Source organism: Pseudopipra pipra, chromosome 30 (genome assembly GCF_036250125.1).
Source record: "Pseudopipra pipra isolate bDixPip1 chromosome 30, bDixPip1.hap1, whole genome shotgun sequence".
Classification (NCBI taxonomy): Eukaryota; Metazoa; Chordata; class Aves; order Passeriformes; family Pipridae; genus Pseudopipra; species Pseudopipra pipra.
Window position 1 is genome coordinate 1,265,396 of NC_087578.1, and position 26,092 is coordinate 1,291,487.

At 58.9% G+C, this 26,092-nt stretch overlaps 2 protein-coding genes across 2 annotated transcripts; both read left to right on the plus strand.

The window, feature by feature from the left end:
• Nucleotides 1-885: 885 nt before the first annotated feature.
• ACVR1B (activin A receptor type 1B) lies at nt 886-19,146 on the plus strand. Its single transcript, XM_064638981.1, has 9 exons — nt 886-1,043; nt 9,947-10,186; nt 11,132-11,380; nt 12,436-12,666; nt 13,280-13,447; nt 13,986-14,142; nt 14,619-14,743; nt 15,472-15,602; nt 16,180-19,146. The coding sequence occupies exons 1-9, from the start codon at nt 920-922 to the stop codon at nt 16,303-16,305; spliced, it is 1,551 nt and encodes a 516-aa protein (XP_064495051.1). The 5' UTR covers nt 886-919; the 3' UTR covers nt 16,306-19,146.
• Nucleotides 19,147-21,024: 1,878 nt separating this feature from the next.
• Nucleotides 21,025-25,084, plus strand: TAMALIN (trafficking regulator and scaffold protein tamalin). Its single transcript, XM_064639008.1, is given in 9 exon segments — nt 21,025-21,180; nt 22,997-23,046; nt 23,399-23,453; nt 23,891-23,993; nt 24,080-24,173; nt 24,246-24,312; nt 24,394-24,460; nt 24,543-24,751; nt 24,753-25,084. Coding segments are annotated over 9 exon segments (1,005 nt in total). The 5' UTR covers nt 21,025-21,039; the 3' UTR covers nt 24,972-25,084.
• The last annotated feature ends 1,008 nt before the right edge of the window (nt 25,085-26,092 follow it).

The window sequence follows — 26,092 nt, forward strand, 5'->3', positions numbered from 1 at the left end:
ATTGCACATACACACACACACATCACGCATGCACACACACGAATCATGCTTGAACACACACAGCATGTATGTACAGACGTCATACATGATCCCACACACAGAAGTCACGCTTGAACATACACGAATCACGCTTGTACACATCTCCCACGCACACACGGCATACATGACTGCATGCACGCACATCATGTGTGCATAAACACATCACACACATATCACACACGTATCACACACATATCACACACATATCATATGTCACACATATATCATACACATATCACGTCACGCATATATCACACACACACCACACGCATATCATAGACATATCATACATGTATCATATGCACATATCACACACATCACACATGTCACACACACGTCACGCATGTCACACACATGTCACACACGTCACACACATCACACACATGTCACGTCACACACATGTCACGTCACACACTTGTCACACACGTCACACACATCACACACATATCACACACGTCACACACATGTCACACACGTCACACACATCACACACATGTCACACACATCACACACATGTCACACACATCACACACATGTCACACACGTCACACACACCACACACGTCACACACATGTCACACACATGTCACACACGTCACATGTCACACACATGTCACACACATGTCACACACATGTCACACACATGTCACACACATGTCACACACGTCACACACATGTCACACACATCACACACATGTCACACACATGTCACATGTCACACACACGCCCCTCCCTCCCCTCCCCGTGGCGCCCGCGCGGCCCCGCCCCTCCCCGGCCCCGCCCCCGGCCCCGCCCCCCGCGCTGCCGGCCCCGCCCCCTCCGCTCCCCCTCCCGCCGGCGCTGCGGCCGCTCCGCTCCGAGGCCGCGGCGCTTCGCCCGCCATGGCCGCCCGGGCCCCCCGCTCCCCGCCGCCCCCGACCGCCGCCCGCCGGCCCCCGCCGCCGCCCGCCGCCCCCCTGCTCGCCCTGCTGCTGCTCCTGGCCGGGCCGCTCGGCGGGGCCCGCGGTGAGTGAGCGGCGGCGCCGGGCCCGGCCCGCACCGGGCACAACATGGCGGCGCCCCCGCCCCCGCCGGGAGGGGAACCGGGGGGCTTGGGGGGGTTCGTGGGGGGGAGCGGGGGGCGATGGGGGGAAGCGGGGGGGAGGCGATGCCGGGGGCTGATGGGGACGGGGGGGGCCGGGGCCTGCCCGGGCCTGGATCTGGGTGGGGGCTGTGGGGCAGGTGAGGGGGGGGTGAGGCCGGGGGGGAGATTTTGGGAGGGTTCGAGGGCGGTGAGAGAGGTTTGAGGGGGCTGGAGGTGCCCCCGAGACTGCGAGGAGGCCCTGAGGGCTCGGGAGGGGGGGCACAGGTGGGTGTTTCAGGGTGGGAAGAAGGAATTGGGGAAGGGGGATCCATGGAATGCGGGGGTCCTGGAGGGTGGGGGGTGAGAGGGTTGGGGGGGGAGCTGGAGGTGCCCCCGAGGCTGTGAGGAGGCACTGAGGGGTTTGGGGGCGGGGGGGGGGACACAGGAGTGGGTGTTTCAGGGTGGGGAGAAGGATTTGGGGAGGGGGCTCCGTGGGGTGGGGGTTCCTGGGAGACTGGGGGGCTCTGGAGACATCAAGGATCTCGTGTGAGGGTTCTCGGGGGGGGTCCAGCCTGGCCGGGGGGGCTCAGGGGGCTCACAGGGGTGTGTGGTACGAAGAGGACCCTGGAGCTGGTTTTGGGGGGTGTCCCTTTCCCCCTCTGAGATGTCCAGGGGGGGCAGCAGCAATTGGGGCTGGGGGTCGGCTCCCAGTGCTGGGGGGTCCTGTGGTGCCGGGGGATGCTCCACCGAGGCCCCCCGTGCTCACCTTGGGAAGGGATCTGGGAGCCTCCAGCCTGGCTGGAGGGGATAACGAAGGAAACCGGGATTTATGGGCTTCTCTCAGAGTGAGGATGGGCTTGGGGGGGCTCCTGGGGGTGGGTCCCAGAGGTGTTTTGGGCTTGGCACTGAGAAGCGGGTCAGCCCAAGGTGGGAAGTGCCACCGTCTTTTTGTGGAGCCTGTGGAGTTTGTCACCTCTTCCCATCATCCCGTGGCCCATCCTGGGGGGGCTTTGGTGGCCCCCCCTGCCCTGGAGATCCGTAACTTCCAGCCCCTCTGAACCTGCGGTTTGGGGTTTTAAGGAAACCTTCCCCCAGCCCTGAGCCTCTGGGTTGGAACAACTGTAAATATTTGTTTGGAGGGAGGGAAAACTCTTTGTGTTGGTCGTTTGTTCCGTGCTGATCCGTTCCCTTTACCTGGCGGGGTCCTGCCACTCCCGGGGGACGAGCGAGGGGGTCGTGGCTCTGGATTTGGGATGAACTGGGCCCTTTTCTCCAGAGGAGGGGCCTGAAGGATCTCTGAGCATCCATCAGGGCACAGAGGACAGGCTGGTGGCCGTGGCCTCCAGGGCTCCCCAGCCCAGTGCAGCTCCGTGGCTGTCGGGGCGATCGCTGTTGTGTAACTCGGGTGCCTGTTCCGACAGGCTCCACGCTGGAATATTTTTCTCCTCCTCCCCAACCTCTCACTCTTCGGGTTCTGCATTCCCAGCCGACCGTCAGAGGGTAATAACTGTGTGTGTGTGCAGATCTGGACTTGTCAGAGCCACGGAAAATGGCTTTAAACCTCACCTGGGCAGCAGGTGAGGGTTTGCCTGTGAGTCCTGGGAATTTGGGAATGGGATGGTGTTTTAGGGGGTGTTTTAGGTGCTCTTTGGAGTAACCTCAGGTAAAACCCAGCCCGAGGAAGGGGTTTCAGTTCCTCTGTGGTGAATGGCAGAGCAGGATCTGATGGGACTCACTGCACAACTGCTCTCAGGCTCTCACTTAGGTGCAAGATGGTGTTTATTAAAAAAAAATAATCATAATTAGTAAACAGGAAAGGGCCACTTGACTGCACGAATCCCCTGGAAACTCGGCGACTCCCGGTGCCTTTGATTTTGGCCTCTGTGAGTGACTATTGTTTCCGCTCAGCGTGCACTGAATGGTTTTATTCAGTCCAAGGTGTGAGCTCAGCCTGGATTTGAGGGAGCTGTGCTCCTGGAGCGAGGGGCAGGATGGCAGGGAACAGGGAATCCCCCTGGGAATTGTTTGCTGCTGGAGCAGCCATGATGCACGCTCGGCGTGCCGGGGCTGCCCTCACTATTGTGCTCTGTACCACACATTTAACAGCTGCTTGTTTCAGGGAAGGCTGGAAAAACATCCGAATTTCTGCAGTGCTGGGGAGCCTGAGCCTCTGTGTGCCAGCAAACAGAGCAGAAAACACCCCTCCAGCCCCTTCCTTTAAAAAAAAAAAAAAGGAAAAGAATCAAGAAAGGTGCCTCTGCAGTGATGGTTCTGGGGTGTTGCGGGTCAGCTTTGCTGGAAATAAAGCAGCAAACCCACCGTGGGGAACAGTTTGGGGCAGCAGATTTTATCATTAACACCTGCTGCAAATATTTACCCGGTTAAATCAGGCGAACCCCGCGCCGGCCGTAGCCGCCGTCCCACCACTTTCCAAGAAAGCCTTTCTCTGACTGGAAATTAGAAACAGTGTCCAACAAGCATTCTTGAACTCCTCCAGCTCCTTGGCCAGACAGCTTGGGTTGGTTTTTTTTTCTTTTTTTCTTTTTTTTTTTCCCCTCTCCCCGGCGCTGCCAGGAGGGGATGCTCCGGAAATGGCTCTTGCGAAAGGAGCGAAGGCAAACGTCAGCTCTCTCAGCGAGCAAAGTTCACTGGGTGGTGGTGACCAGTGGGAATGTGTCTGCCCTGAGCAGAGCAGGCAGGAACTGCTCCTCCACCAGGGTTTTCCAGGGATGAAATGCCAGGTGGGAGCTCTCTTGTCCCCTTGATTTAAGCCCCTGGCTCTCGGCCTCCCTGTGCTTTGCTTGCAGACATATATTTGTTTATTTTCAGCAGCAAAACAGCCTTCCCTGCACTTTAAATCCCCTTGGTAGCCTTGCTGCCTTCTGTGGGCTTTTTGGAAGTACAGGTGGATTGCTGGATGTGGGAATAGAGACCACACATTAAACAACTTGTTTGTACTCTGGAAAAGCCAATTGCCTGAGAAAAGCCAGGATGGGTTTGGAGTGTTGGAACTTCGGTGATGACCTGGGCATCAGGTGTGCAGGATGTTCTTCCACAGCACTGGTGTGGTCTGGTGGCTCCTCAGCTGGTTTCCTGACGAGTTTAAACACAAAATGGGTGTCAGACCAGAGCCTGGAGAGGGAATTCAGAGCCACATATCTGTGTTCCGAGTGGAAGAGCAGCAGCAGAAACATCAAGGCTTCTTCTAATTACCCTCTTAATGATGAGACTCCTGTCAATTCCTTATTTACAATTCATCTGGAAGCTCCTTTGTGTTCCTTGAGTCGATGCAGGGAAAGTTCTGCACTTTAAAGGCACGTTCTTCCTGCCTTTTCTCTTTTTTTTTTTTTTCCATTTCGTGTGTTTTCTACTCAGCCATGCAGCCTTCACGTCAGGTCCAACCTGTGCCAGGGGACTGCAGCCAGCTCAAAGAAATTGAGACTCTTATTTCCAGCTTGAAATATCCCAGGATAATGTTTAGTTTCTGGATGACTTGCGTGAAAGTGCTGCTTTTTTTTTTTTTTTTCTTGCTTTTTTTTTTTGCAGCTAATTTTAACTCCCTTTCGTTTCGCGGCAGCGGGTCAGTGGATTTCATAAGCACCAGCAAGAAGCTAAAGAGAATGTTTGCATCCAAAATAGCAGGAGAAGTTGAAGGGGCAGTGAGATGTGGGGAAGGTGCTCGAGGTGGTGGTGCTGTGTCTATGGAAGGGCAGATCTGGGCTCGTTTCTCCAGCTGCTTTGGGAGGAAACAGGCTGTGGGAGCATCCAGAATTGTCCTTGCAGGGATTTTGGAGGCGATGGGTGAAGGTGGAGCTGGGTCTGGGACTTGGGGGAGACACTGGAGGGGTCACTTTGGACTCGGATGTGTCCCAGCAAGGGGTGTGGGGATCCCACTGTGGATGCCAGGCAGCAGAAGAATCGAGGTGGATCTGAATATAAAGGGCCACCAGGATGATCAGAGGGATGGAGCAGCTCTGCCATGAGGAAAGGCTGGAGAGTTGGGATTCTTCAACCTGGAGAAGGGAAGGCTTTGGGGTCACCTCATTGTGGCCTTCCAGGACCTGAAGGGAACCTGCAGGAAAGGGGGAGAGAGACTATTTCCAAAGGAGTGCCAGGACAAGGGGGAATGGCTTCAAACTGCCAGAGGGCAGGGGTAGGTGGGATATTGGGAAGAAATTCCTCCCTGGGAGGGTGGTGGGGTCCTGGCACAGGTTGCCCAGAGAAACTGTGGCTGCCCCAGCCCTGGAGGTGTTCAAGGCCAGGCTGGAGCAGCCTGGTCTGGTGGAGGGTGTCCCTGCCCATGGCTGGATGATCTTTAAGGGCCCTTCCAACCCAAACCATTCCAGGATTCCATGATAATGGCAAGGAAATCTTTGTCTTTAAAGCCTTCATCAGATGGCTCAGCCTGCCCTCAGCCCAGATTTTTGGAAAGGGAGCTGGTTGTTTTCTTGGAGGGCTGTTCCTGGGGTGGTACAGCTGAACATGGAGCACAGAGGGACAGCTGGACACACCTCTGCTCCCTCAGCACGAGGGAAGGGATTTTATTCCTAACCCTCTGTGATAAAGGTTATTCTTTATTTCAGCACAGCATAGAGCCAAGCACTGACAGATATTTCTGTTTTCCAAGCGTGTTTACACACGTCCCTCTTCATTAGAGCATCTGAAGAAGCAGCAGAGCTACAAAGCCAATTGTTTCCCATTTCTCTTGCTAACATTGTGCTGCTGCAGCATGAAACCAGCACTCCCAGAGTGGGGCTCATTAAGTTTGGTGCTGCACAGAGACACAATAAATTGCAGCTCCTGTTGCAGAGCCTTGGAAAGGCTCAAAGTCAGGGGAGTCGTTCTCCCAGCCCAGGCTCGAACTGTTGAAAAAGAACAGCAGCCACAATCGCCCCGAAAAAATCTGTTTATCTGGTAAATACGTGGGTGGTTATTGGCAATTTTACCAATACTCGTCTTCAGGTTAATTATCTTCACACATCTTGGTCAGGTGGAGTTCTCAGCCCTGAGAAAATGGCACCTTGCTCCGTGTGCTTTGGGGAGGCGCTGGAAAAGGCAGTCCAGGGGGTGGTTGCCACCACTGCAGGAGGTTTTGCTGTGAAACTTTCCCCTGTCTCGCTGCAGAGACATCTTGACACGTGAAACCCTGCGCGAGGACGAATCTGTGCAAAATGAGCTCGGGGAGTTGCTGGGAGAGGAGGAGAAATGTTCTTTGCCTGTCAGAGCTCGGTGTTTGAGTCTCCCTGGAGCGCAGAGCTCGAATCCACAGCCCCCCCCCCCACCTGTTTGTTTGGATCCCTTGGGGGAATTCAGGTTGCTTTGAGGGGGGGATTTGGTGGGAGAGGCTCTGCTCGTGTTGGTTGATGCAGAGGACACGGACACCTCCATTCCCTGGGATCCTGTTGGGGCTGGAATCTGGGAACATCACAGGGAGCAGAAGCAGTTGTTGGGTTTGGAGGAGTCGAGCCCTGGGCTGGGGTAGTCCAGGATCAAGGAGAGTTCATCCTTTGGCAGCCCTGACTGCCCTTCTGTTTTTTGGGAAGCAGAGAGGCCCCGTTTTGCTCCGTGTAAACACCGACCTGCTCCCTCTCTCCAGGAGAACAAAGCCTCGTCCCTGGGACCTGCAGCTCAACGCTGGGCTTGTTCAAACAGTGTCTGTGCAGGGCTGGGCTGGGCTGGGAGTGGGGTGTCCGTGTGGGGAGCTCATGGAGCGGGCTCTGCTCCAGCTCCGCTCGCTCCTTCCACGCAGACTCGTCCCCGGGCGCTCCAGAGGGGGGAATGTGCCTCCCCGGCTCTGGGAGCTGCTCTTTGTTTTCCTTCACCCCATCTATTTCCTTCAGCCCAGGCAGTTTCTTTTATTAAGTAGATTATATGTTTTGCTCAATAGGAGCTTTTCTTCCCCAAGAAAAAAAAGAATGCTGTTGGCATGAAAAATCCTTTTATCCGCTTCTTGTCTCCTCCCGCTTCGCCCCAGCTGCTCCCACAGCACCCAAGAGATACCTGGTCGGTGGCTCTGCTTCCCTGGCCATCTCCTGACCCCCACCCAGGGGCAAACAACCCTTCCTTTTGCCTGGCTTCTGATGTTACTGATGGGAGGAGAATTTTTCCCCCTGGTTTAATCGAGCTGGGCCTGCACGGGTTGCCCTGGAATTCTGCTCTTTGCCGGGAGCTTCCCGGTGCAGACAGGCCTTTCCTCCCTGGCACACACAGAAAATTGGAGAGTTCCTGCCTGCAGCCTGCAGGTTCTGGCCAGGAATATCTGGAAAGCCCCTTGAGGGTCGCTGATGAGAATTGTAAAGGAGCACAGACGTGTGTGCTGAAGGCTCCGTGCTCTTTGTTCCCGCTGCTCTCCCACCCTGGGGATTTTTGAGGTGCAAACAGTAGAATTGAAGTTAAAAAAGAGCAGCTGTCTCAGAGGGGGAATGGGGTGAGAGGAGGCCGTGGGGCATCCCCCTCCTTAGCAGGAAATTTTGGCTTTCTGCACAGAACAGATAAGGATCTCAGTCTGTCTCTGCGCCGGGGCTCTGGTATCGTACCTTGCAGGTAAACTGATTTTTTTGTTTTTATTTTTTAATCCTACAAATGCAACTGAGCAGACACAACCAGCTCCTCTGCTTTCCCTCTCAAAGGCATGCTGGGTTTCAGGCCAGATCCTTCACTCAGACGTTTACGAAATCAGTTTTATTCGTGCATTGAAGTGCTTTGTTTACTTGGGAGCTTCTGGAAGCAAAACTGCCACAGTCTGAATCTTGGGATTGAGACCTCAGAAATGAGTCTAACAGGACCAAAGTTCAGTTTTGTTGCATCTAAATCAAACTGAAAAGAACCTACATGGTGAGATGTGTGTGGGTTAAATGTTTTTAATTTGTACCTCGAGTTTTTGATAAGTAATAAGGGAGATGCTTTAAAACACCATTTCCTTTTAAGTAAGACATGAAGGCAGGAATGTGCCCTGGCTGCTCTTTGCCATCTGGGGTGTTCATAAAATCTCCTTTATCACCAACCTTTGTTCCCCCAAGTGTTTGTATTTTTCAGAATTGTCTTGTCTGTGCTCTGCTGACCACATAAAACACTGATCTCGGAGCTCTTTGAGGTGAACATCAGTGGAGGGGTCTTTTCCTCTGGTTATTAAGTTTCCTCATAGAATCTGCTGAATCCATGGATGCTCTCCACCCTTCCCAACATGGATCAGTCTGAAGGTTTTCCCTGTCCTTTTTCTGTCCCATGTCCCTTTTCCTTGGCCTGTGCTGAGCACATGGTACTAAGTGACATTTGCTCATGAGGCTTTTTAAAGGTTTCTCACTCTGGGTTTTAATCATAGAGTTGTAGACTCGTGGAATCTCTGGAGCTGGAGGGGACCCACAAGAACCACCCAGTCCAACCCTCAGCCCTGCCCAGGACACCCCAAAATCCCACCCTGTGCCCCAGAGGATCATCCAAACCCTCCTGGAGCTCTGGCAGCCTCGGGGCTGTGCCCACTGCCCTGGGCAGCCTGTTCAGTGCCAACCACCCTCAGAGATCCAACCTAACCCTCTCCTGACGCAGCTCCAGAGGTTCCCCCAGGTCCTGTCACTGGTCACAGGCTTTTTCAGTGCAATTTTGAATCTGTTGGTTCCAAACTCCCCAGCAGCCACATTTAGCTGGTCTGGAACAGTTCACAACAACAGCTGGAAAACGAGGAGCAGCGTCCAGGGAGAATTAAGTGAGCAGTAATGCAATTAGGCTGATTGATTTACCCAGGACTCTGGGATGAGGGCTAATGGGTGTCTTCCTCCTGAAGGAACCCCCAGTAAATCAGGAGCAGCTTGTTTTTTGTTAAGCTCGAGGTAACGTGGCCCCAAACACGACAGAGTGTTGAGGCTGAAGGTTCAGACAGAAGGTTCAGGTCGGCCTGGGGAGAGTGAACTGTGGCACTTGTACCTTTTCAAACCCTTCTGGAAACCCTCCCTACCCAAAAGCCCATTTCTGCAGCGGGTAAGGGCAGGTTTCGGGTTCCCTCTGGGGAGAGCTGATGAAAGCTGGAGAAAAACCCGGCGTGCTGCTAAACAAGCCCCACCCTTCTTCTTGACATTGTTGGATTCCTCTTTGTTCCCAAGGATGGCAGGGCCTGGGGATTTGCTTACAGTTTTTCAGGCAGCTTGAGAAAAGCACAATGACAGCTGGGAGGCGGAAAAATGTGGGAATCTGCCTCGGAGTTTCTCCTTCGCTCTTTTACCCGAATAATCTTCGTGGGGAGCAGGCAGAAAGCCAGGAATTTATTTGACCCCAAGGTAGTGTCTCGGATCAGGAAAGCAGTTGCTAAATAAGTGGCTGATCTAGCTGGGCGTGGCACGCTTGGCTCGTGCAGTCGGCTGGGATGGGGTTGGGTTTGGCATCTGCCAGCTGCTCCCTGCTCCGGGAGCCGGGGTGGTCGTCCCTCGCCAGCCTGGATCAGGCAGCTCCCCCTGGAGCCTGGGCAGCCAGGCCAGGGGGAATCCCATCCATCAGCTGGAGGAATTGTTGCGTTTGGTTTGAGCCTGAGCAGAGGTTGGGCTGGGAGTGGGGCTCGCCCGGTTTGCAGGGGTGACTCGGGGCATGGCCGGTGGTGGTTGCAACAGGGGCAGGCAAAGGGCTGCCTGGGCAGGCACCTCCTGGAAAGGCTCCTCTGCCTCCACGCTGGGTTTCGTGCTGAAGTTGGGTTCTTGCAGGCCTGAAATCCTGAGCTGTGACTTGTGCTGTTCTTCAGGCTGGTTCTTCCAGAGGCTGAGAAGGGCCCCTCTGGAACGGGGAGTTTGGGGAAGGTTTCCTCTCGCCTGCGCTTTCGCTCTCGGTGGGTTTTAAGGGCTCGCTCTCATTTTGTTTCCAGCTTTGACATGTCTGTGCTCCGACTGCAAACAAGCCAACTCCACCTGCGAGACGGACGGCGCCTGCATGGTCTCGGTCTTCAACCTGGACGGGGTCAAACACCACGTTCGGACCTGCATCCCCGAGGCCAAGCTGATTCCTGCTGGGAAGCCCTTCTACTGTCTGAGTTCGGAGGACCTGCGGAACACTCACTGCTGCTACTCCGATTTCTGCAACAAAATTGATTTAATGGTTCCCAGCGGTGAGTGGAGAGCGGGATCAATCGGGTGTTTGAAGTGGGGAGGAGAGGGGGAGTCTGGTTGGGATTGGGAATTCGCAGTTCTCGGCCCTGGTTTCGCTCCTTCCCTTTGGTCGATGTGGGAACTCGAGCACTGGGTTTGTTTCCTTCGTCTGTAAAGTGGAAATAACAAACTACTTCAAATTGAAATGGGAATGTGTGTGTGTTCCCCGGGCACAGCCCGCCCTGAGCTGGACCTGCCTTTATCAGCTGGAGCTGCTTCCTTTCCAGGACTCCAGATCTTTTCAGTGCTGAACACGAGTATGGGAACGTTGCAGCAGCTTCAGAGCAAAGTGTGTGGGGGGTGGAGGGTGCCTGGGCTCAGAATACACCAAGGGGAAGCAGCCCTGCCTCTGTGAGGGTGTGGGAAATGTCTGCTTCTCATTCCTGGGCCACAGAGGGCATGTGGTGCTTCCTCCTACCTCCTGCTCTCCGTTTTGGGCTGCTTTCTAGTGGGTGCTGTGGAGACTGCAGTGTCATTTTCCTCAGGAGCAGGGGGGAGGTCTTATTTGGGCTCAAAATGACAAAAATTTAATTGTTGCCTTCAGGTGCAGGTTCATTGGTTGTTGCAGGGCAAAGGGCAGAGAGGGAGCAATGAGCCCTGACCGACTGGTTGGGTTCAAGTGGGAGGTGAACTGCAGACTGTTCTGGAAGATTCAGCCCAGGACAGGCTCCCATCCTCTTAAAACAGTGAATGCCCATGATCCCTGATCCCAGGTCCATTTTCTTTTGGGGGTTCCAGCTGCATTTTGCCTGCCTGGTGCCTCGCTCAGCCCCGTGTTGATGTCCCGGAACAGTGATCTAAAATTGTCCAGGCTCTGAGAGAATAATTAAAACCCAAGAAGAAAGCCCTCAACGGAGTGATAATTTTCTCAAAGCGCCTGTTCTTTTTCTCCCTCTCCTGCCAAGGGCACCTGAAGGACAACGAGCCCCCGTCGAGCTGGGGTCCCGTGGAGCTGGTGGCGGTGATCGCCGGGCCCGTGTTCCTCGTGTTCGTCGTCATGATCATCGTGGTCTTCGTGTTCCATCACCACCAGCGAGTCTATCACAACCGCCAGCGGCTCGACATGGAGGACCCCTCCTGTGAAATGTGCCTTTCCAAGGATAAGACCTTGCAAGACCTGGTCTACGATCTCTCCACCTCCGGCTCGGGCTCAGGTACTGTGGGATGGTGGGAAGTGACTGAGGAGAACTTGGAGTTGGAGTTGTCTCATGGTTGCCACGGCTTTGCACAGGGGTGTTCAGGGTGTTTGGCACGAGTAACCTGGAGGGATGGTTAAATTCAGTCATTTGGTCACCCTGTGTTGAGGTAAGAACAATAGTTCAGCTCCTTAACTGCAAGAGGATACCTCAGGCAGCTGCATCTCTCCCCACCTTAGCCTTGGAAGTGGATTTGGGTTGGAAACAGCAGTTAACTGCTAAGCTGTGCATTGCTGGCTTTCAGAGGAGGATGCAGCATGTCACCTGCATCAAAGCTGGCAGGAAAATGGGAGAGACCCAAGCAGGTGAACGTTTAACAGTGTGCAAACAGTGCATTTGCACAGCCCATTTTATCCCAAAGAATCCTTGAGTCTTCCCAGTGTTTGCTTCTGTAGCACTTAAAAGGAATCCCTAGATGGGATTCATGGAGTAGATGGGAAGTCATCATTCAGTCGTGGCTTTGAAGCAGGAAAGCAGTTGGGTTAAAGAAGGAAAGGAATTTTCCAGCAGGTGGAAACTGTAGGAAAACCCACAGAGGCAGAGAATGTCAGAACCTGGTATTTGCCCAGGGAATAAACCTTCAGCAGCACATCTGCTGCTCTGTATAAAGTGTTTGGGATCTCTTCCATGTGGGCAGGTGAGCTCCGTGCTCTCCACAAGCCATGGCAGCGACGTTGGGACTCCTTTCTTGAGAGAAATTCAGGGGGTTTTCTGCTTTTTAGCAGAGCCTGATTTAGATGAGTTCCATTCTTTGCATATTGAGGCTGAAATTCCTTTGATGTGCCGTGGAGCAGGAGTTCCCTGGCTGCTCCACTGCTTCAAAGCCGAATGCAGATGCTGCCTGAGCAGTGGCACAGCCCACGCAGGAGCCACCACCATCCCCTGCTTTGGGCCTTGCTCAGGCTGCTGGTTGTTATCAACCATGAAGCCTGCTGGCTTTGAGGGTGTTCTCCAGCCTCTGGAGGTTCTGCTGCTGCCCCAGGGGTTCATTCCTGCCCGTCCCCTGTGCCCAGGTTTGCCGCTGTTCGTCCAGCGCACCGTGGCCAGGACCATTGTCCTGCAGGAGATCATCGGCAAGGGCCGCTTCGGGGAGGTGTGGCGAGGCAGGTGGCGTGGGGGCGACGTGGCCGTGAAGATCTTCTCCTCCCGTGAGGAGCGTTCCTGGTTCAGGGAAGCAGAGATCTATCAGACTGTGATGCTGCGGCACGAGAACATCCTGGGGTTTATTGCTGCGGATAACAAAGGTAAGAGGTGCCTCGGGCCTGGGAGCGGAGGCTTCACCAGGGTGCAGCCTGGTGTCCAGTGCCTGATCCCCCTTTCCATGAAGAAATGTTCCCTGATATCCAATCTAAATGCCCTCTGGCACAGCTTGAGGCCATTTCCTCCTGTCCTGTGCCTTGTTCCCTGGGAGCAGAGCCCGACCCCCACCTGGCAACCCCTCCTGCCAGGAACTTGTGGAGAGCAAGAAGGTCCCCCCCCTGAGCCTCTTCTTCTCCAGGCTGAGCCCTCCCAGCTCCCTCAGGATTCTCCAGATCTTTCTCCTTGTTCTCCTTCCCCAGCTCCATTCCCATCTCTGGACACACTCCAGCCCCTCAGTGTCTCTTTTGGGAGTGAGGAGCCCAAAGCTGACCCCAGGATTGGAGCTGTGGCCTCACCAGTACCCAGCCCAAGGGGACAGTCACTGCCCCGGTCCTGCTGGCCACGCTCTTTCTGATAGGAGCCATTTCTGCTCCCTGACTTGCCCCAGGCTGACTGATCAGTGCAGCCTTATCCAGCAGCTCTGCTCTGTCCCAGAAGGGTGGGGGCTGCTCCATGATGTGTGGGACCTGCCTGAGCTCCGTCTCCTTCCTGCTGCAGACAACGGGACGTGGACTCAGCTGTGGCTCGTCTCCGACTACCACGAGCACGGGTCCCTCTTCGACTACCTGAACCGCTACACGGTGACCATCGAGGGCATGATCAAGCTCGCCCTGTCTGCTGCCAGCGGGCTGGCCCACCTGCACATGGAGATCGTGGGCACTCAGGGTGAGAGCCCAGCTGGGAATCCTCGAGGGGAGGCTAAAGCAGAACTGCTCAGGGGGGGCTGATGTGCTGCCCAGCAAACCCTGCCTGAGCCTCGGAGGCAGCCTGGCTTCGGCTGGTCCTCACTGCCCAGAAATAGAGCGGCTGCTTTGGCTGGGAAGTGGGTTATCCTGGCGCTCACTCCCGGGAGTTATATCACCATTTCACATCCCATCCTAAAATTGGCGCTGCCTGGGTGGGATGTGAGCGCAGGCAGCAGCACCAGCACAAACTCCTGACGTCGGCAGGGCCGCGCCTGTGCTGGGACGTGGAGTTCACGTCCCTCTTGAGGCCTCTGGATGCCACTGCATCAGCGGCGCCTCCGAAACGCCACCGGAGCCTTTTCCCACCGCAGCCCTGCCCCGGTCCCTCGTGGATCCAAACAGGAAAATGTGTTGCAACACCGGGTTTAACGCCCTGAAATCCGGCGCTGCCTCCGCACCGGTTCATCAAACGGATTTCCCCAGTTTGACCCTCGCTGCTTTTTGTTTTGCTCTCTTAGGGAAACCTGGGATTGCTCACAGAGACCTGAAATCCAAGAACATCTTGGTGAAGAAGAACGGCACGTGTGCCATCGCTGACCTGGGCCTGGCTGTCCGGCACGACTCCGTCACCGACACGATCGATATCGCACCCAATCAGAGGGTCGGCACCAAACGGTAGGGAAACACACTCAGAGGCAGCAGAGTGAGACTGGAAATGCCTGAGCTGCTGGTTGAGCACTGGGGGAATTCTCTGTGTCCAACGTTTCCCAGTGTCCCACAGGGACAGCTCTGTGCCCAGGTTGATGCCCAAGGGACCTCAGTACCTTCAGTCTGAGAGGGGTGGGCCAGCCACGTAAACCCAGCACCAGGGAGCCTATGTAGTACCTGGCAACAGGCTTGGCCAACTTGCTCTTGGGAGCCTGATGTGTTTTGGGGACACAAAAACCTCTTTTTACCTCTTTTCCCATCCTGCTGTTGTTTAGGAGTTATTTTCTTCGCTGTTAGACCACGGGGCCCAGTTCCGTTCTGATGGGGGCTGTGCCATGCAGAGTTTGCTCTGCTGGGAAGTGCTGTGTGGGGAAAACAGATCAGTTACTATCTTCCAGAGAATTCCCTCTCTGAATGAACACGCTGTTCCTTTCTGCCTGCAGATACATGGCCCCAGAAGTCTTGGATGAAACCATCAACATGAAACATTTCGATTCCTTTAAATGTGCCGACATCTACGCCTTGGGCTTGGTCTACTGGGAGATTGCCCGAAGGTGCAACGCAGGAGGTAACACCTTGGTGTGCTGTGCCATGGGCTCTGCTTGCTCCTGGGTCTCCCTTTGCTGTTGGGGAGGTTTGAGGGAGAGCAGGGCTGTGGGAGGAATGTCCCTGTGTGTTGCCACTGAGGGAGGAGTAGAGGTGACCCACGGCTGCTGCTGAGCCTGGCCAGTGTGGGGACGTGGGGGTTGATGCTCCCACTGGTGTCTGGTGTTCCTTTGGATGGGTTTTAAGGACGTGGTGGTGCCCATTGGTGGGGGATTTCCCCCAGATCAGTACAGATGTCTTGGCACGTGCGGCTGCAGCACCGTCCCACATGTGAGAGCCCCACTGTCCCACGTGTGACAGCCCCACTGTCCCACGTGTGACAGCCCCACTGTCCCACGTGTGACAGCCCCACTGTCCCACGTGTGACAGCCCCACTGTCCCACGTGTGACAGCCCCACCGTCCCACTTGTGACAGCCCCACTGCCACTGAGATCTGGTGACCCTGGCTCCGTGCTGGGAGGTGCTGATCCCAGCCTGTGACTCTGTTCCAGTTTGGGCAGCTGCATTTTATTTTCCCTGAATTTTTCCTGTAAACCCAAATCCCAGATTCTTCATTTCTGTTCTAAATAAGTGCAAAGTGTTGACGCATCTCAGCAGTGAGTCATGGAGCCCAAACCCGCCTGCCTTCAGCGAGCTCTGGGGCCGTGATTCCTTCTCCAGGAATTGCATTTCCCCCTCTCTGCCTTCCAGGTATCCATGAGGAGTATCAGCTTCCCTACTACGACCTTGTGCCCTCTGATCCTTCCATCGAGGAGATGCGGAAGGTCGTGTGTGATCAGAAATTACGGCCCAACATCCCCAACTGGTGGCAGAGCTACGAGGTGAGGTCGGCTTCCATCCTCACCTCCCCTTCCTCTGCCATGAGGAAAGGCTGAGAGAACTGGGGTTGTTCAGCCTGGCCAAGAGAAGGCTTTGGGGTGACCTAATTGTGGCCTCCCAGTACCTGAAGGGAGCCTGCAGGAAAGATGGGGAGAGACTATTTACAAAGGCCTGGAGTACCAGGACAAGGGGGAATGGCTTTACACTGTGGAGTTAGATGGGATATTGGGAAGGAATTCCTCCCTGGGAGGGTGGGGAGGCCCTGGCACAGGTTGCCCAGAGAAGCTGTGGCTGCCTCAGCCCTGGAAGTGTCCAAGGCCAGGTTGGATGGGGCTTGGAGCAACCTGGGCTGGTGGAAGGTGTCCCTGCCCATGGCAGGGGGTGGGACTGGATGATCTTTAAGGTCCCTCCCAACCCAAACCATTCCATAATTATCCTGCAGTGAGGTGAGTAAACAGTGAGCGCCGTAAGCTGAGCTCTGGTTTTGGGGGGTGTGGAGGGTGTCCCAGTGTCCTGGCAGAGTGATGTGGGGCCTGGGGGAGAGCAGAGCACTGATATCCCTCCTTGTTTCCTGCCCAGGCACTGCGGGTGATGGGCAAGATGATGCGGGAGTGCTGGTACGCCAACGGAGCCGCCCGGCTCACCGCCCTCCGCATCAAGAAAACCCTCTCCCAGCTCAGCGTCCAGGAAGATGTGAAAATTTAGGCTCTGAGCCTCAGCAGGAAGAAACTGCACAGGAGCTGCCGTGCTAGAGTAGACATGTGATGGAGGCCTACCTCGTGTTTCAGCCCAACCTACTGCTACAACCAGACAGCGGGACCTGCAGGCTGCGAGGCGGGGGGACGGAGCCTACGGAGCCGCTCTCTTCCCTGCTTGGGTATGAAACAATCCGAAACCTTTTGTGATCACCTCCTGAGAGCGTGGAGACCGGAGAGGGGACTTCACCCGAGGGATCTCAGCCACGATCGTTAACTCTTTGTCCCTTTAACGGGAGTCCCTGTAAAGTTCAGCGGGCGCTGGGCACCCCTTGGCGGGGTCGGGGCCAGCCCGGGGTGCCCGGTGCCGGGAGTGGGAAGGGAAAGGGAAGGTTTTTCTTGCCATTGCTCTGAGGATTTTTCCGGGGGACTGGCACGCCGGTGCAGAAAAAGCGAAACAAAATGGTGCTCCCTTTCCTGAGAGGCTGAGCCGGAACAGTTGATCAGCTTCACGAAACCGTTTCCCCCCCCTCCCTCCTTTTTTTTCTTAAGCTTGAAGAAGTCCAGCCGAGCGCCCCGGCGGCCGTCGGGGCGCCGGCGTCTGCATGCGCGAGGCGCGCGTGTCCCTGTGCCTGGTCATCTCCTCCGTAGCCGTGCGGTGTCTGCCCGTGGGTGGCTCATCTCTGTCCGTGCTTCCTGTGCATGTGCAAATCTCGAGTGTCCCGTTTGTGAGCTGTTTGCTGGTGCTCTCCTGTGCTGAGTTGTGAGCGTTTGTGGAGCTTGGACAAGGCTGCTGCAGAGCGGATCCTCGGCTCCCCGGCGGGGAACGTCCCCGCCAGGTCACCTCACTGCCACCCTGTCCCTTTTTTAAGACAAAACAAAATAAGGAACTGAGAATCACTCCTGGAATCCAGGGGTGTTTGTTTTTTTTTTTTTTTGTCTCGAGCCCCTGGGGTTTGTAATTCTTGGTAGGGGGGAGCTGAGATGTGTCAGAGATGGAGCAGGCGCTGCGCCCGGCCTGCAGGGAAAGCAGGGGACGGTTCTCCTGGGAACACAATTCCCAAGTCCACCATCCAGGCAGAATTCTGGGGGCTGATCCACAGGATGCTGGGTGCTGGGGGTGCTCTGCACCTCCCAGAGGCGCCGGGCAGGATCTGACAGCGGGTGTGGGTTGGGAAATCAGCGTCCATCTTTTTAATATAGGTGTATAAATATCTCCTGATGTGGAAGTGGCCATGTCTTAAGTGTGGGGTGGGGGGGGCCTGCATGGATTTTTTTTCATTCAGCGTTGAATCCGGGTGAGGAAGAGGTGGGATGACTTGTCTGCAGTGAACATGGAAGTGAGGGCTGAGGCTGCCCTGCTGATTTTGGCAGTCCTGGTGTGGGGGTCAGGTCAGTGTCTGCGGTAGAGAACTCTGAAGCCATAACTTTTAACTGGAGTGGTTTTGATTATTATTTTTTTTTTATTATTGTTGTTGTTGTTATTATTATTGTTATTATTATTATTATTATTTTCTGGGAGGGTCTGGATTTTAACTTTTTTGAATATTGTTAATTCTTTCTAAGAGAAGAAAAACAATCTCTAGTTATTACCTCTTGACCTGTTGGTTTGTAAAGAAATCACTGCAAAAAAAAAAAAAAAAAAAAGGAAAAAAACCAAATGCACAGCTCGATTTACACTGGAACTGTTTCTACTCTGACCTTGCTCCTGCTCTCTAAGGTGAGGTTTCATCTCTGCTCCGGCCGCCGGGGTTAAATCTTTATTTCAATCCCTCTGTTCTTGCTGTCTGTGTCCCTGTCCGTGTGTCCCCCCGACTCCCCCGTCTGTCTGTGACCTTGTGTAAAGTGAGGAGTGTGGTTTTTGCATCGTGTTAGGAGCCCTTTTGCATCCCCCCGAGGAGTTGGGAGCGGCGCGGAGCTCCCGGAGCGGGATCGGGGTCCAGCTCCCCGTCCCATCCCAGTTTATCTCGGCTCCCAGTCCCAGCCAGAGGTTCCCACCAGTCTCCATTTCCCCGAAACCTGCGTTTAGAAGCCCAGGGGTTGGCGGGCACTGCCCAGCACTGACTCTCCAGCTGCTGGCACAGGCCCCGGGGATGCCCTGGGAGCTGGGGAAGGACGGGCTGGGCAGGAAGGGACGTCCCCCACTGGTAGGTACTGCGGGCTCTCCCTCGGGTCTCCCATCCCCGGGACCGTGCAGGCCAATTCCCAGGGACGCTCCGGAGGCTCCGGAACTTGCACTGACTCCCCCCCCCTTCCAACTGTAGCCACACATGCACCTGCCTCAGCGCCAAACCAAACAGCGCCCGGCGCGCGGGGTCGGCCCGGGTCAGGCACAAGGGACGAGGGGAGGGCGACACCCCTGCGAGCAGCATCCCAGGAAAGGAGAAGCCTTGTTTGGGAGACAGAGAGATGGGGAAAACCAAGCGGGATCCGCGGCGGGAACGCTGACCATGTAGCATTTACACAGCACTTTCATGCAAAGCCGTGCCCGGGGGGTGCCAGAGCTGGCTGGGAGCACATAGGAATCTCTGCCAGGCTCCAGGCCTTGCAGCAGCTCTGGGAAAAAGCAGCATTCCAGGCAGTCCCGAGGGGAGCCCGGTGCAGGCCGAGGAGGGGGGGTCCATCAGCGGTACGCGGCTGCAGGACAGAACTCTTGGTACTTCTCTGCCCCTTTGATTTGTTTGGTTTTGTACATTTTTTCTTAGCAAAGGACTGTAAGAAAATAGCCACTTAGCCACTTTACCTCTTCAGTATGCAAATGTACATACGGTGTAAGATAGGAAATCTTTTGTTTAATATAAAACCAGGCTGTCGATTTCTGCTGTACATTATTAAAAGTTTGTTTTATTCACGTGAGGTGTCGGAGTCTCTCAGTTCACTGGGAGGGGTGGGAAGCACAGGGCAGATCTCAGGCCCCCAGAAAAAGGGGCTGGGAGGGGGCTTGTCCCCCACAGGTAAAATAATCTCTCTGGGAATCCCGGACAAGACATTTTAATGTTGAATATTCCCATTTTTGGTGGAGATGCAGCTTCCAGCAGGTGGCAGGTGGGATTTCCAGCCCACACAGGGATGAGCAGCTGAACTCGGGGCTCCTTCTCTGGGGACAGGCACAGAGCAGGAGGGAGTGGGGGGGGGGGTACAGTGGGCATCCCCCCAAAGCATCCCTGGGGATGTGGTGGGTACAGTGGGCATCCCCCTGGAGCGTCCCTGTATCTCCCACAGCTTCCAGAAAGGATAAATCCCAGAGCAAACCGCCCCCTGTCCCTCTAAAATCCCGTTTGCTCCAAGGGCAACCGGTGCTGTGCAAAATGCCCCCACTAATTCTCCCTAATTAGAGCCTCCTGCAAACGAGCCTGTTGTGAGCGGATCAAGGGGAAAATCCGCCGGGGCCTGGGGTCCCCCCGGGCTCAGACATGGTGGGGAGGGGGAGTCGCCATCTGGGCTCGTCCCTCCTCATTCCCAGCTTTGTCTGCAGCTCCTGCTGTGGTCCCTGGGAAAATCCAGCCCCGTCCTGGAAGCAGAGGCAGCAGTGGGATGAGAACATGGGGAATTTTTAAGCAAAATTTGTCTTTACTCCTCTAGGAAATGGGATGGGGAAACAGTCTGGGATGGCTTCAGCCAGGGGGCCAAATCATGACCAAATTTCGGGAACAGAATGGCATGTTCCTCTCCATCCCCAGGGGGTTGGTGCCTCGGGACGGGGTGGTGGGCTCGATCCCATCCTTTCCCCAGCACTTCCAACCCGGAGCAGCTCCGCTCCAGGAGAAAACTTTTGCCTCCTGGTAACCCCAGGCCAGGCTGTGGGCGGGAGGTTTGGGTGGAACGCCAGCGGGATTGTTACGATCTTCATTTTTTTTGGCGAATTTTAGACAAACATTTGGGCAAAGCTCTCAACTCCAGCTGGAAAATTCCCGCTGCCTCCCGGCGCGGCGCAGCGAGGGGCGGCCGGAGCGACGTGTCCGCACCAGACACCGCGGCTGCCTCCGGGAATTGTTCTTTCCTCCCGTGTCCCGGCTCGGCGCGGGCACGGATCGCGCAGGAACGGTTTAAATCCCCCCTCGGCCGCCCCCGCTGGGAGCCGGGCCCGGGGCTGTGGCCGCCCCTGCTGCAGCTCCTGCCTCCCGTTAAATCCCAAATGCGGCTTTGGCGGCGGGGGGTGGCCTGGGGGGGTGCAGTGGCAGCTGTCGGGGGGAGGCAGAGCCCGGCGTCGCTTCTGCGCCCGGAAACCCACTGGTTTCTCCCCAAAATCATCCCCGATGTAATCCCTGGGGCCCCTCCTTGGCACCCCACGGTGCCACCCGTGACACCCCCGGCAGTGTCCCACCCCGCACCCCCCGGTCACCACCTCCCCCTTCTCCCTGCTGTCCCACAGCAGCACCCCCAGACCCCCACGCTGAACCCCACGGGGTCCCCGAGCAGGACCCCACGCAGGACCCTCCCCCGATCGCTCACGCTGGACCCCGCACAGGACATCCCCCCTGCACCCCCACGCCGGACCCCAAGGGAATCCTTGCCCAGGACCCCAAGCTGGACCCCCGGGACCCCCCACATGGTCCCCACGCAGGACCCGGGGCGGGGGCGATGCCGGACACGGGGCCGAGCTCCCCGCGAAAGGCGCGGCTTACAGACAAATAGGCGCGGTTTAAGCCACAAAGGGGCGTGTTTTGCCCCGAAACGGGCGCGTCCCGCGCTGTCCCCGCCCGCCGGGCCCATATAGCGGCGCTCGGGGCGGCCCGGCCCGGCCATGACCCTGCGGCGGCGGCGGCGGCGGCTCCGGCCGAAGGACGATGCGGTGGCGGCGGCGGCGGCCCCGGAGAGCCCCGGCCCCGCCGAGCTGTACCGGGCGCTGGCGGCGGCCGGCGGGACCCTGCCCCGCGTGCGCAAGGTAGGAGATTTGGGGGGTTGTGCACCGGGGGCCGGTGCGGGAACCGGCGCCGCGAGCGGTAACCGGGGTGGGGGGAGAGCAGGGAGGGGGTGCGCGGTGTCCCCGCCCCGCGCGGTCGCTGCTCCGGCGTCTTCTCTTGGGCTCTTGTCCTGCCTCGAGGTCCCCCCCGTCCTGCCCCCGGGAGCCCCCAAAGCTTCGCTCCGTGTCCCCGTCCCGCCCCGGTGTCCCGGTCCTGGCCCGGTGACCGCCCCCAGCCTCTTGCTCTGCCCCAGCATCTCCTCACTCCGGACCCGTCCTGCTCCAGCATCTTCCCAGTGTTCCCATCCCGCTCCAGTGTTGTCCCCCAAGGCGTCACATCCTGTCCCGGATCCTCCCCACGTCCTGCCCCGGTATTGTCCCTGTGCCCCCACCCCAGTGTCCTCCCCAAGCCCCACGTCCTGTCCAGGTCCCTCCCCACGTTATTCTTCGGAATCTTCCCTGTTCCACAGCGGCCCCCCAAGCCCCTCGTCCTGTCCTGCTCTCTCCCCATGTCCTGCCTTGTAGTTTTTGGGGCACAGGGCCAGGCTCCCACCCTGGTGTACGCGGCCCTGGCACCGGGGCAGGCATGTCCCCACAGCCCCCCTGGGCTCTGCTGCAGGGGGAGGGCAGGGGGGGACAGGGCACAGGGTACCTCGGGTCTGCTTTGGAGAGGATGGGGGGGACAGGGCACAGGGTACCTCGGGTCTGCTTTGGAGAGGATGGGGGGGACAGGGCACAGGGTACCCCATGTCTGCTTTGGTGGGGCACGGGGCCCTCTGCCCCCACGCCCCTGGAAAAGCCTCTTGCGGTGGCGCTGGGACTGTCACCGCCCCGACGCTCCCCCCCCGGCCCCGCGGCGCTTCCTGAGCCTTGTGGGGAAGCGAGAGCGGAGCCGACATCCGGAGCAGAAGTGGCCTCGCGGCCGCGCTGGCACAGCCCGGGTCACGCGCGGTGTCCCGGCTCCCCCTCACCGGCCAAGGCCACCACCGGAGACGTCCCCAAGGGGTCTGGGACATCCCACGTCACCTTCCCGTCACTGCCGTGACGTGGGGCCCGGAGTGACGGGCGGCAACTTTCCCTGTGACAAAAGCACCCGAGCCGGGTGGTTTTGCACTTAAAACGCCCTCGGATGCGGTCGGGGACGGCCCCGCCACCGCCCGGTGGCACCTGCGGGGCCGGTGGCACCCACGTGGCACAGCGGGGACGGAGCCGGTGCCACCAAGACGGGCCACGTGCCACTCCGGAGGCGCAGCTCGCGGTGGCACCGCCCGCACCGGGCTGCTGGAGCCCCGCGGCCTCGGAGGGGCATCTGGGGACAGCCCTGTCACCTCCTGCCCCGCGGCGAGGGTCCTGCCGTGCCCGGCCTGTCCCTCCGCCCGCCCACGCCTCCGCGCCCGCCACAACAGGGGCATTGTCCGGGCCGGGAGGGGGGGGGGGAATTTTGCATGAAAAAACCCGACTTTGTGACCACAAAAGGGCCCCTCTGTGCCGGGGGCCCCCCCCCGAGCGCGGCGTGGGGTGGGTGCGGCGCGGTTGACGTCAAAGCGTGGGGGGAGCACGGGGCAGCTCTGAGGGTGCCTTTGAGCGCCGATCAAAGCCCTGTTATGCCCACCCAGCCGGGGGGGCCGCGGGGCTGGGGGGGCTCCCGGGTGCTGGTTCGGTGCCGCCTTGGCACGGTGTTCCCCAGGGGTTTGGTGCTGCCCTGGTGGGACACCCCGTTTGGGCTGTCCCTGGAGGGGGTGGCAGGGGGGGATGTCCCCTGGGGTGTCCCCCAGTGATGGCTCTTCCTCTGCTGCAGGACGCAGGGTTCAGGTGGGCGACCCCCAACCAGTCCCCGGAGGAGCACAGGTAGGGACACAGGGGGACACAGGGGTGGGGCTGGAGTCCCTGGGACACTGTTCCAGGAAGAACTGGAAATGGGGGAGATTTTGTGGGGGAACCTGAGAGCAGTGATGGGATCACACTCCCTGGAGGGCCCTGACATCCCCAAACCCTGAGGGGAGCTGGTGCTGGACAGGCTGCAGGGCTCTGGCCAAGGCCGACGGGGGGGATCCCATCCTGCGGGAGGGTCCCATCCTGGGGAGGGGGTTCCTGTCCTTGGGGTCCCCAAAGCAGCGTTTTGAGAAGGGCCCAAGGTCCGTGCAGGTGGGTTGGGGGGTGCCAGGGTCTCTGCCTTGTCCCTGATCCCCGTGTCCCCCAGGAGGGTGGTGACGCTGGAGAAGAAGGCAGAGGAGTCTTTCGGCTTCGAGATCCAGGTGGGTGCTGAGCTGAGCTGAGCTGAGCTGAGCTGAGCCGAGCTGTGCCGTGCTCAGCCGTGCCATGCCCTGCTCCCCACCCTGCCAGCCCGCACCTTGCTTTGCATCGAGGGTATTTTTAAGTTGTCTCTGAGCCAGGGGTTATTTTTAGCAGTGACAGAGCCGCCGTGTTACCGAACCTCCCCCGGCCGTGCCCGCGGGGGCAGCCCGGGGGGGCCCCACTGGGGCAGCCCGGGGGGGCCCCACTGGGGCGCAGCCATCGGGGCAAGACCCCCCTCCCCGGGGCCGGGGGGCTGCCCCTCATCACCCACCGGCAATTAAACAATTAAACACCGCAATCGCTGCCCCGTGGCTGCTGCTGGGGGGCCCTGGGGCTCGGGGGCACTTTGGAGGTTGGGGGTCCCCGTGCCCCTCACCAACCCCCCCCCCTGTTCCAGACCTACGGGCTGCACCACCAGGACAGGAACAGCGTGGAGATGTTCACCTTCGTGTGCCGCGTGCACGGCGGGAGCCCGGCCGAGGCCGCGGGGCTCAAGGCTGGTGAGCACACCCCGGGGGGCTCGGGGGGGACCCCCACAGTGGGGACCTGCTGCCCTGAGCTCACCCCCTCACCCCCCCCCCTCCAGGGGACACCATCACGGGGGTGAACGGGCTGAATGTGGAGGGCGTCCGGCACCGGGAGATCGTGGAGATCATCAAGAGCTCAGGCAACGTGCTCCGGTGAGCTGGGGGGGTTCAGGGGGGTCCAGGGGGCCCCAGCCCTCCCCCCCGCTGACGGCTGCTGCCCCACAGGCTCGACACGCTCTATGGGACGTCCATCCGGAGGGCGGAGCTGGAAGCCCGGCTGCAGTACCTGAAGGTGAGAGGGGGGTCCTGAGGGGGTCAGGGGGGTTTGGGGATCCCCCCAGCAGGGTCCTCACCCCCAACACCCTTCCCACAGCAAACACTCTATGAGAAGTGGGGGGAGTATCGCTCGCTGATGGTGCAGGAGCAGCGGCTGGTGCGGGGTGAGTCGGGGCCGGGGGGCTGGGGGGGTGGGCTTTGGGGCACCCCCTGGCCCCCCTGACCCCTCTCCGTGTCCGCCATCAGGTGTGGTGGCCAAGGATCCCAGTATCTACGACACACTGGAGTCCATCCGCTGGTGCCTGCAGGGGGAGGGGGGGCTGCCGGGGGGCTCCTCCCGCGCCAGCGGCAGCGACGACTCCCTGTACCAGACCTGCGTCTTCGCCTCCGCCGACTCGCTGGATGGGGACAAGGATGGGGACAAGGACAAGGATGGGGACAGTGGGGGTCCCGCGCCCCCCCCCGCCGCGCCCCCGGCCCACCCTGGCCCGCAGCGCCAGCCTCAAGTGTGCCGGGGGTGTGGGGGCCGCGGGGCGACTTTGGGCCCGGGCCGGGGACCCCGGGGAGGGGGCGGCCGCCCCCCGCAAGGGCCGACACAGCAGCTTCCGCCGGCGGCTGCTCAAGTTCATCCCGGGACTGAACCGGGCACTGGAGGAGGAGGAGAGTCACCTCTAGCCGGGGGTCCCCACCCCCCCAGGACTATTTATTTATTTATTCCAAGAGGATTCATCCCCCCATCCCCGGGGGAAGGAGGTTTGGGTTGGCCCCAGGGGTCCCGGTTTGGCCCCCCCCAGGCCGGGGGGGTCCTGACACCGAGGGACAGACGTGACACCGAGGGACGGACGTGAGGACCCTCCCGAAACGGCTCACGGAGCCGTTGCTGCTCTCAGGAATCGGTGCCCTCCTCCCTGTGGGCACTGGGGGGCCCTGCGTCCCCCAGGTTTGGGGGGCTGGGGGGGCCCCGCCCCCCCGGGGCTGTTGTACCGCGCCAGCGCTCACCAATACAGAGACGTTTTGCAGCGACGTGTGGCTGTGAGTGGGGGGGGACAGGGCCCCGTGGGGAGCGGGGTGGGCTGGCTGGGGGGGCTGTGTCCCACAGGGGAGCCCACCAGGCTGCAGCCCCCCCTCAGTCCCCGCGCTGCCCCCTTTGCCCTCCCCGCTGGGCTCCGGGCGGGGCGGCCTTGGGGTGACCGACTGATGTCACCTTGGACCTGCGTGGGTTCCCAAGGACCCCCCGTGTCCCCCCGCCCGCCGCAGCCCCCGGTGCCGTGGGCCACGTCCCGGCTCTGCGGGGCCCCGGCCAGGCCCTTCCTGCCCCGTTTCCTCCGGCAGCCGGCGGGAAGCGGGTCCCACCCCGAGCCCTTCCGCCCGCGGGGAATGGGGTGCCCACGCGGGACGGGCACTGGAGTGCACTCCCACTGGAGTGGGATCCAGCAGCATCCAGAGGAACTGGGGGACGCAGAGACCCTCCGGGTGCTGCAGCAGCGCCCGTGAGTGCGCGGGGACTCCCTCGCCCGGGGATTCCTCCGCACGGGGATTCCCGAGCTCTCCGGGGAGCCCCGGGAGCCCCCAGCCCTCCGTGCCTCAAATTCCCCTCTGGCTGGGTCATCGCGTGTGTGGGGAGCCCCGGGGAGCCCCAGTTCTGAGCTCCTGGAGCGTCCCACGGCTCGGGCCACCCCCCCGGGATCCCAGGGGGATCTGCTGGAGATTTGGGGGGTGAGACCCCCAAGGCTGCAGGTGCCCGTGGGTGCCGTGCGTGCACACGTGTGTGCCGCGGAGTGGGGGGCCCGGCTGGC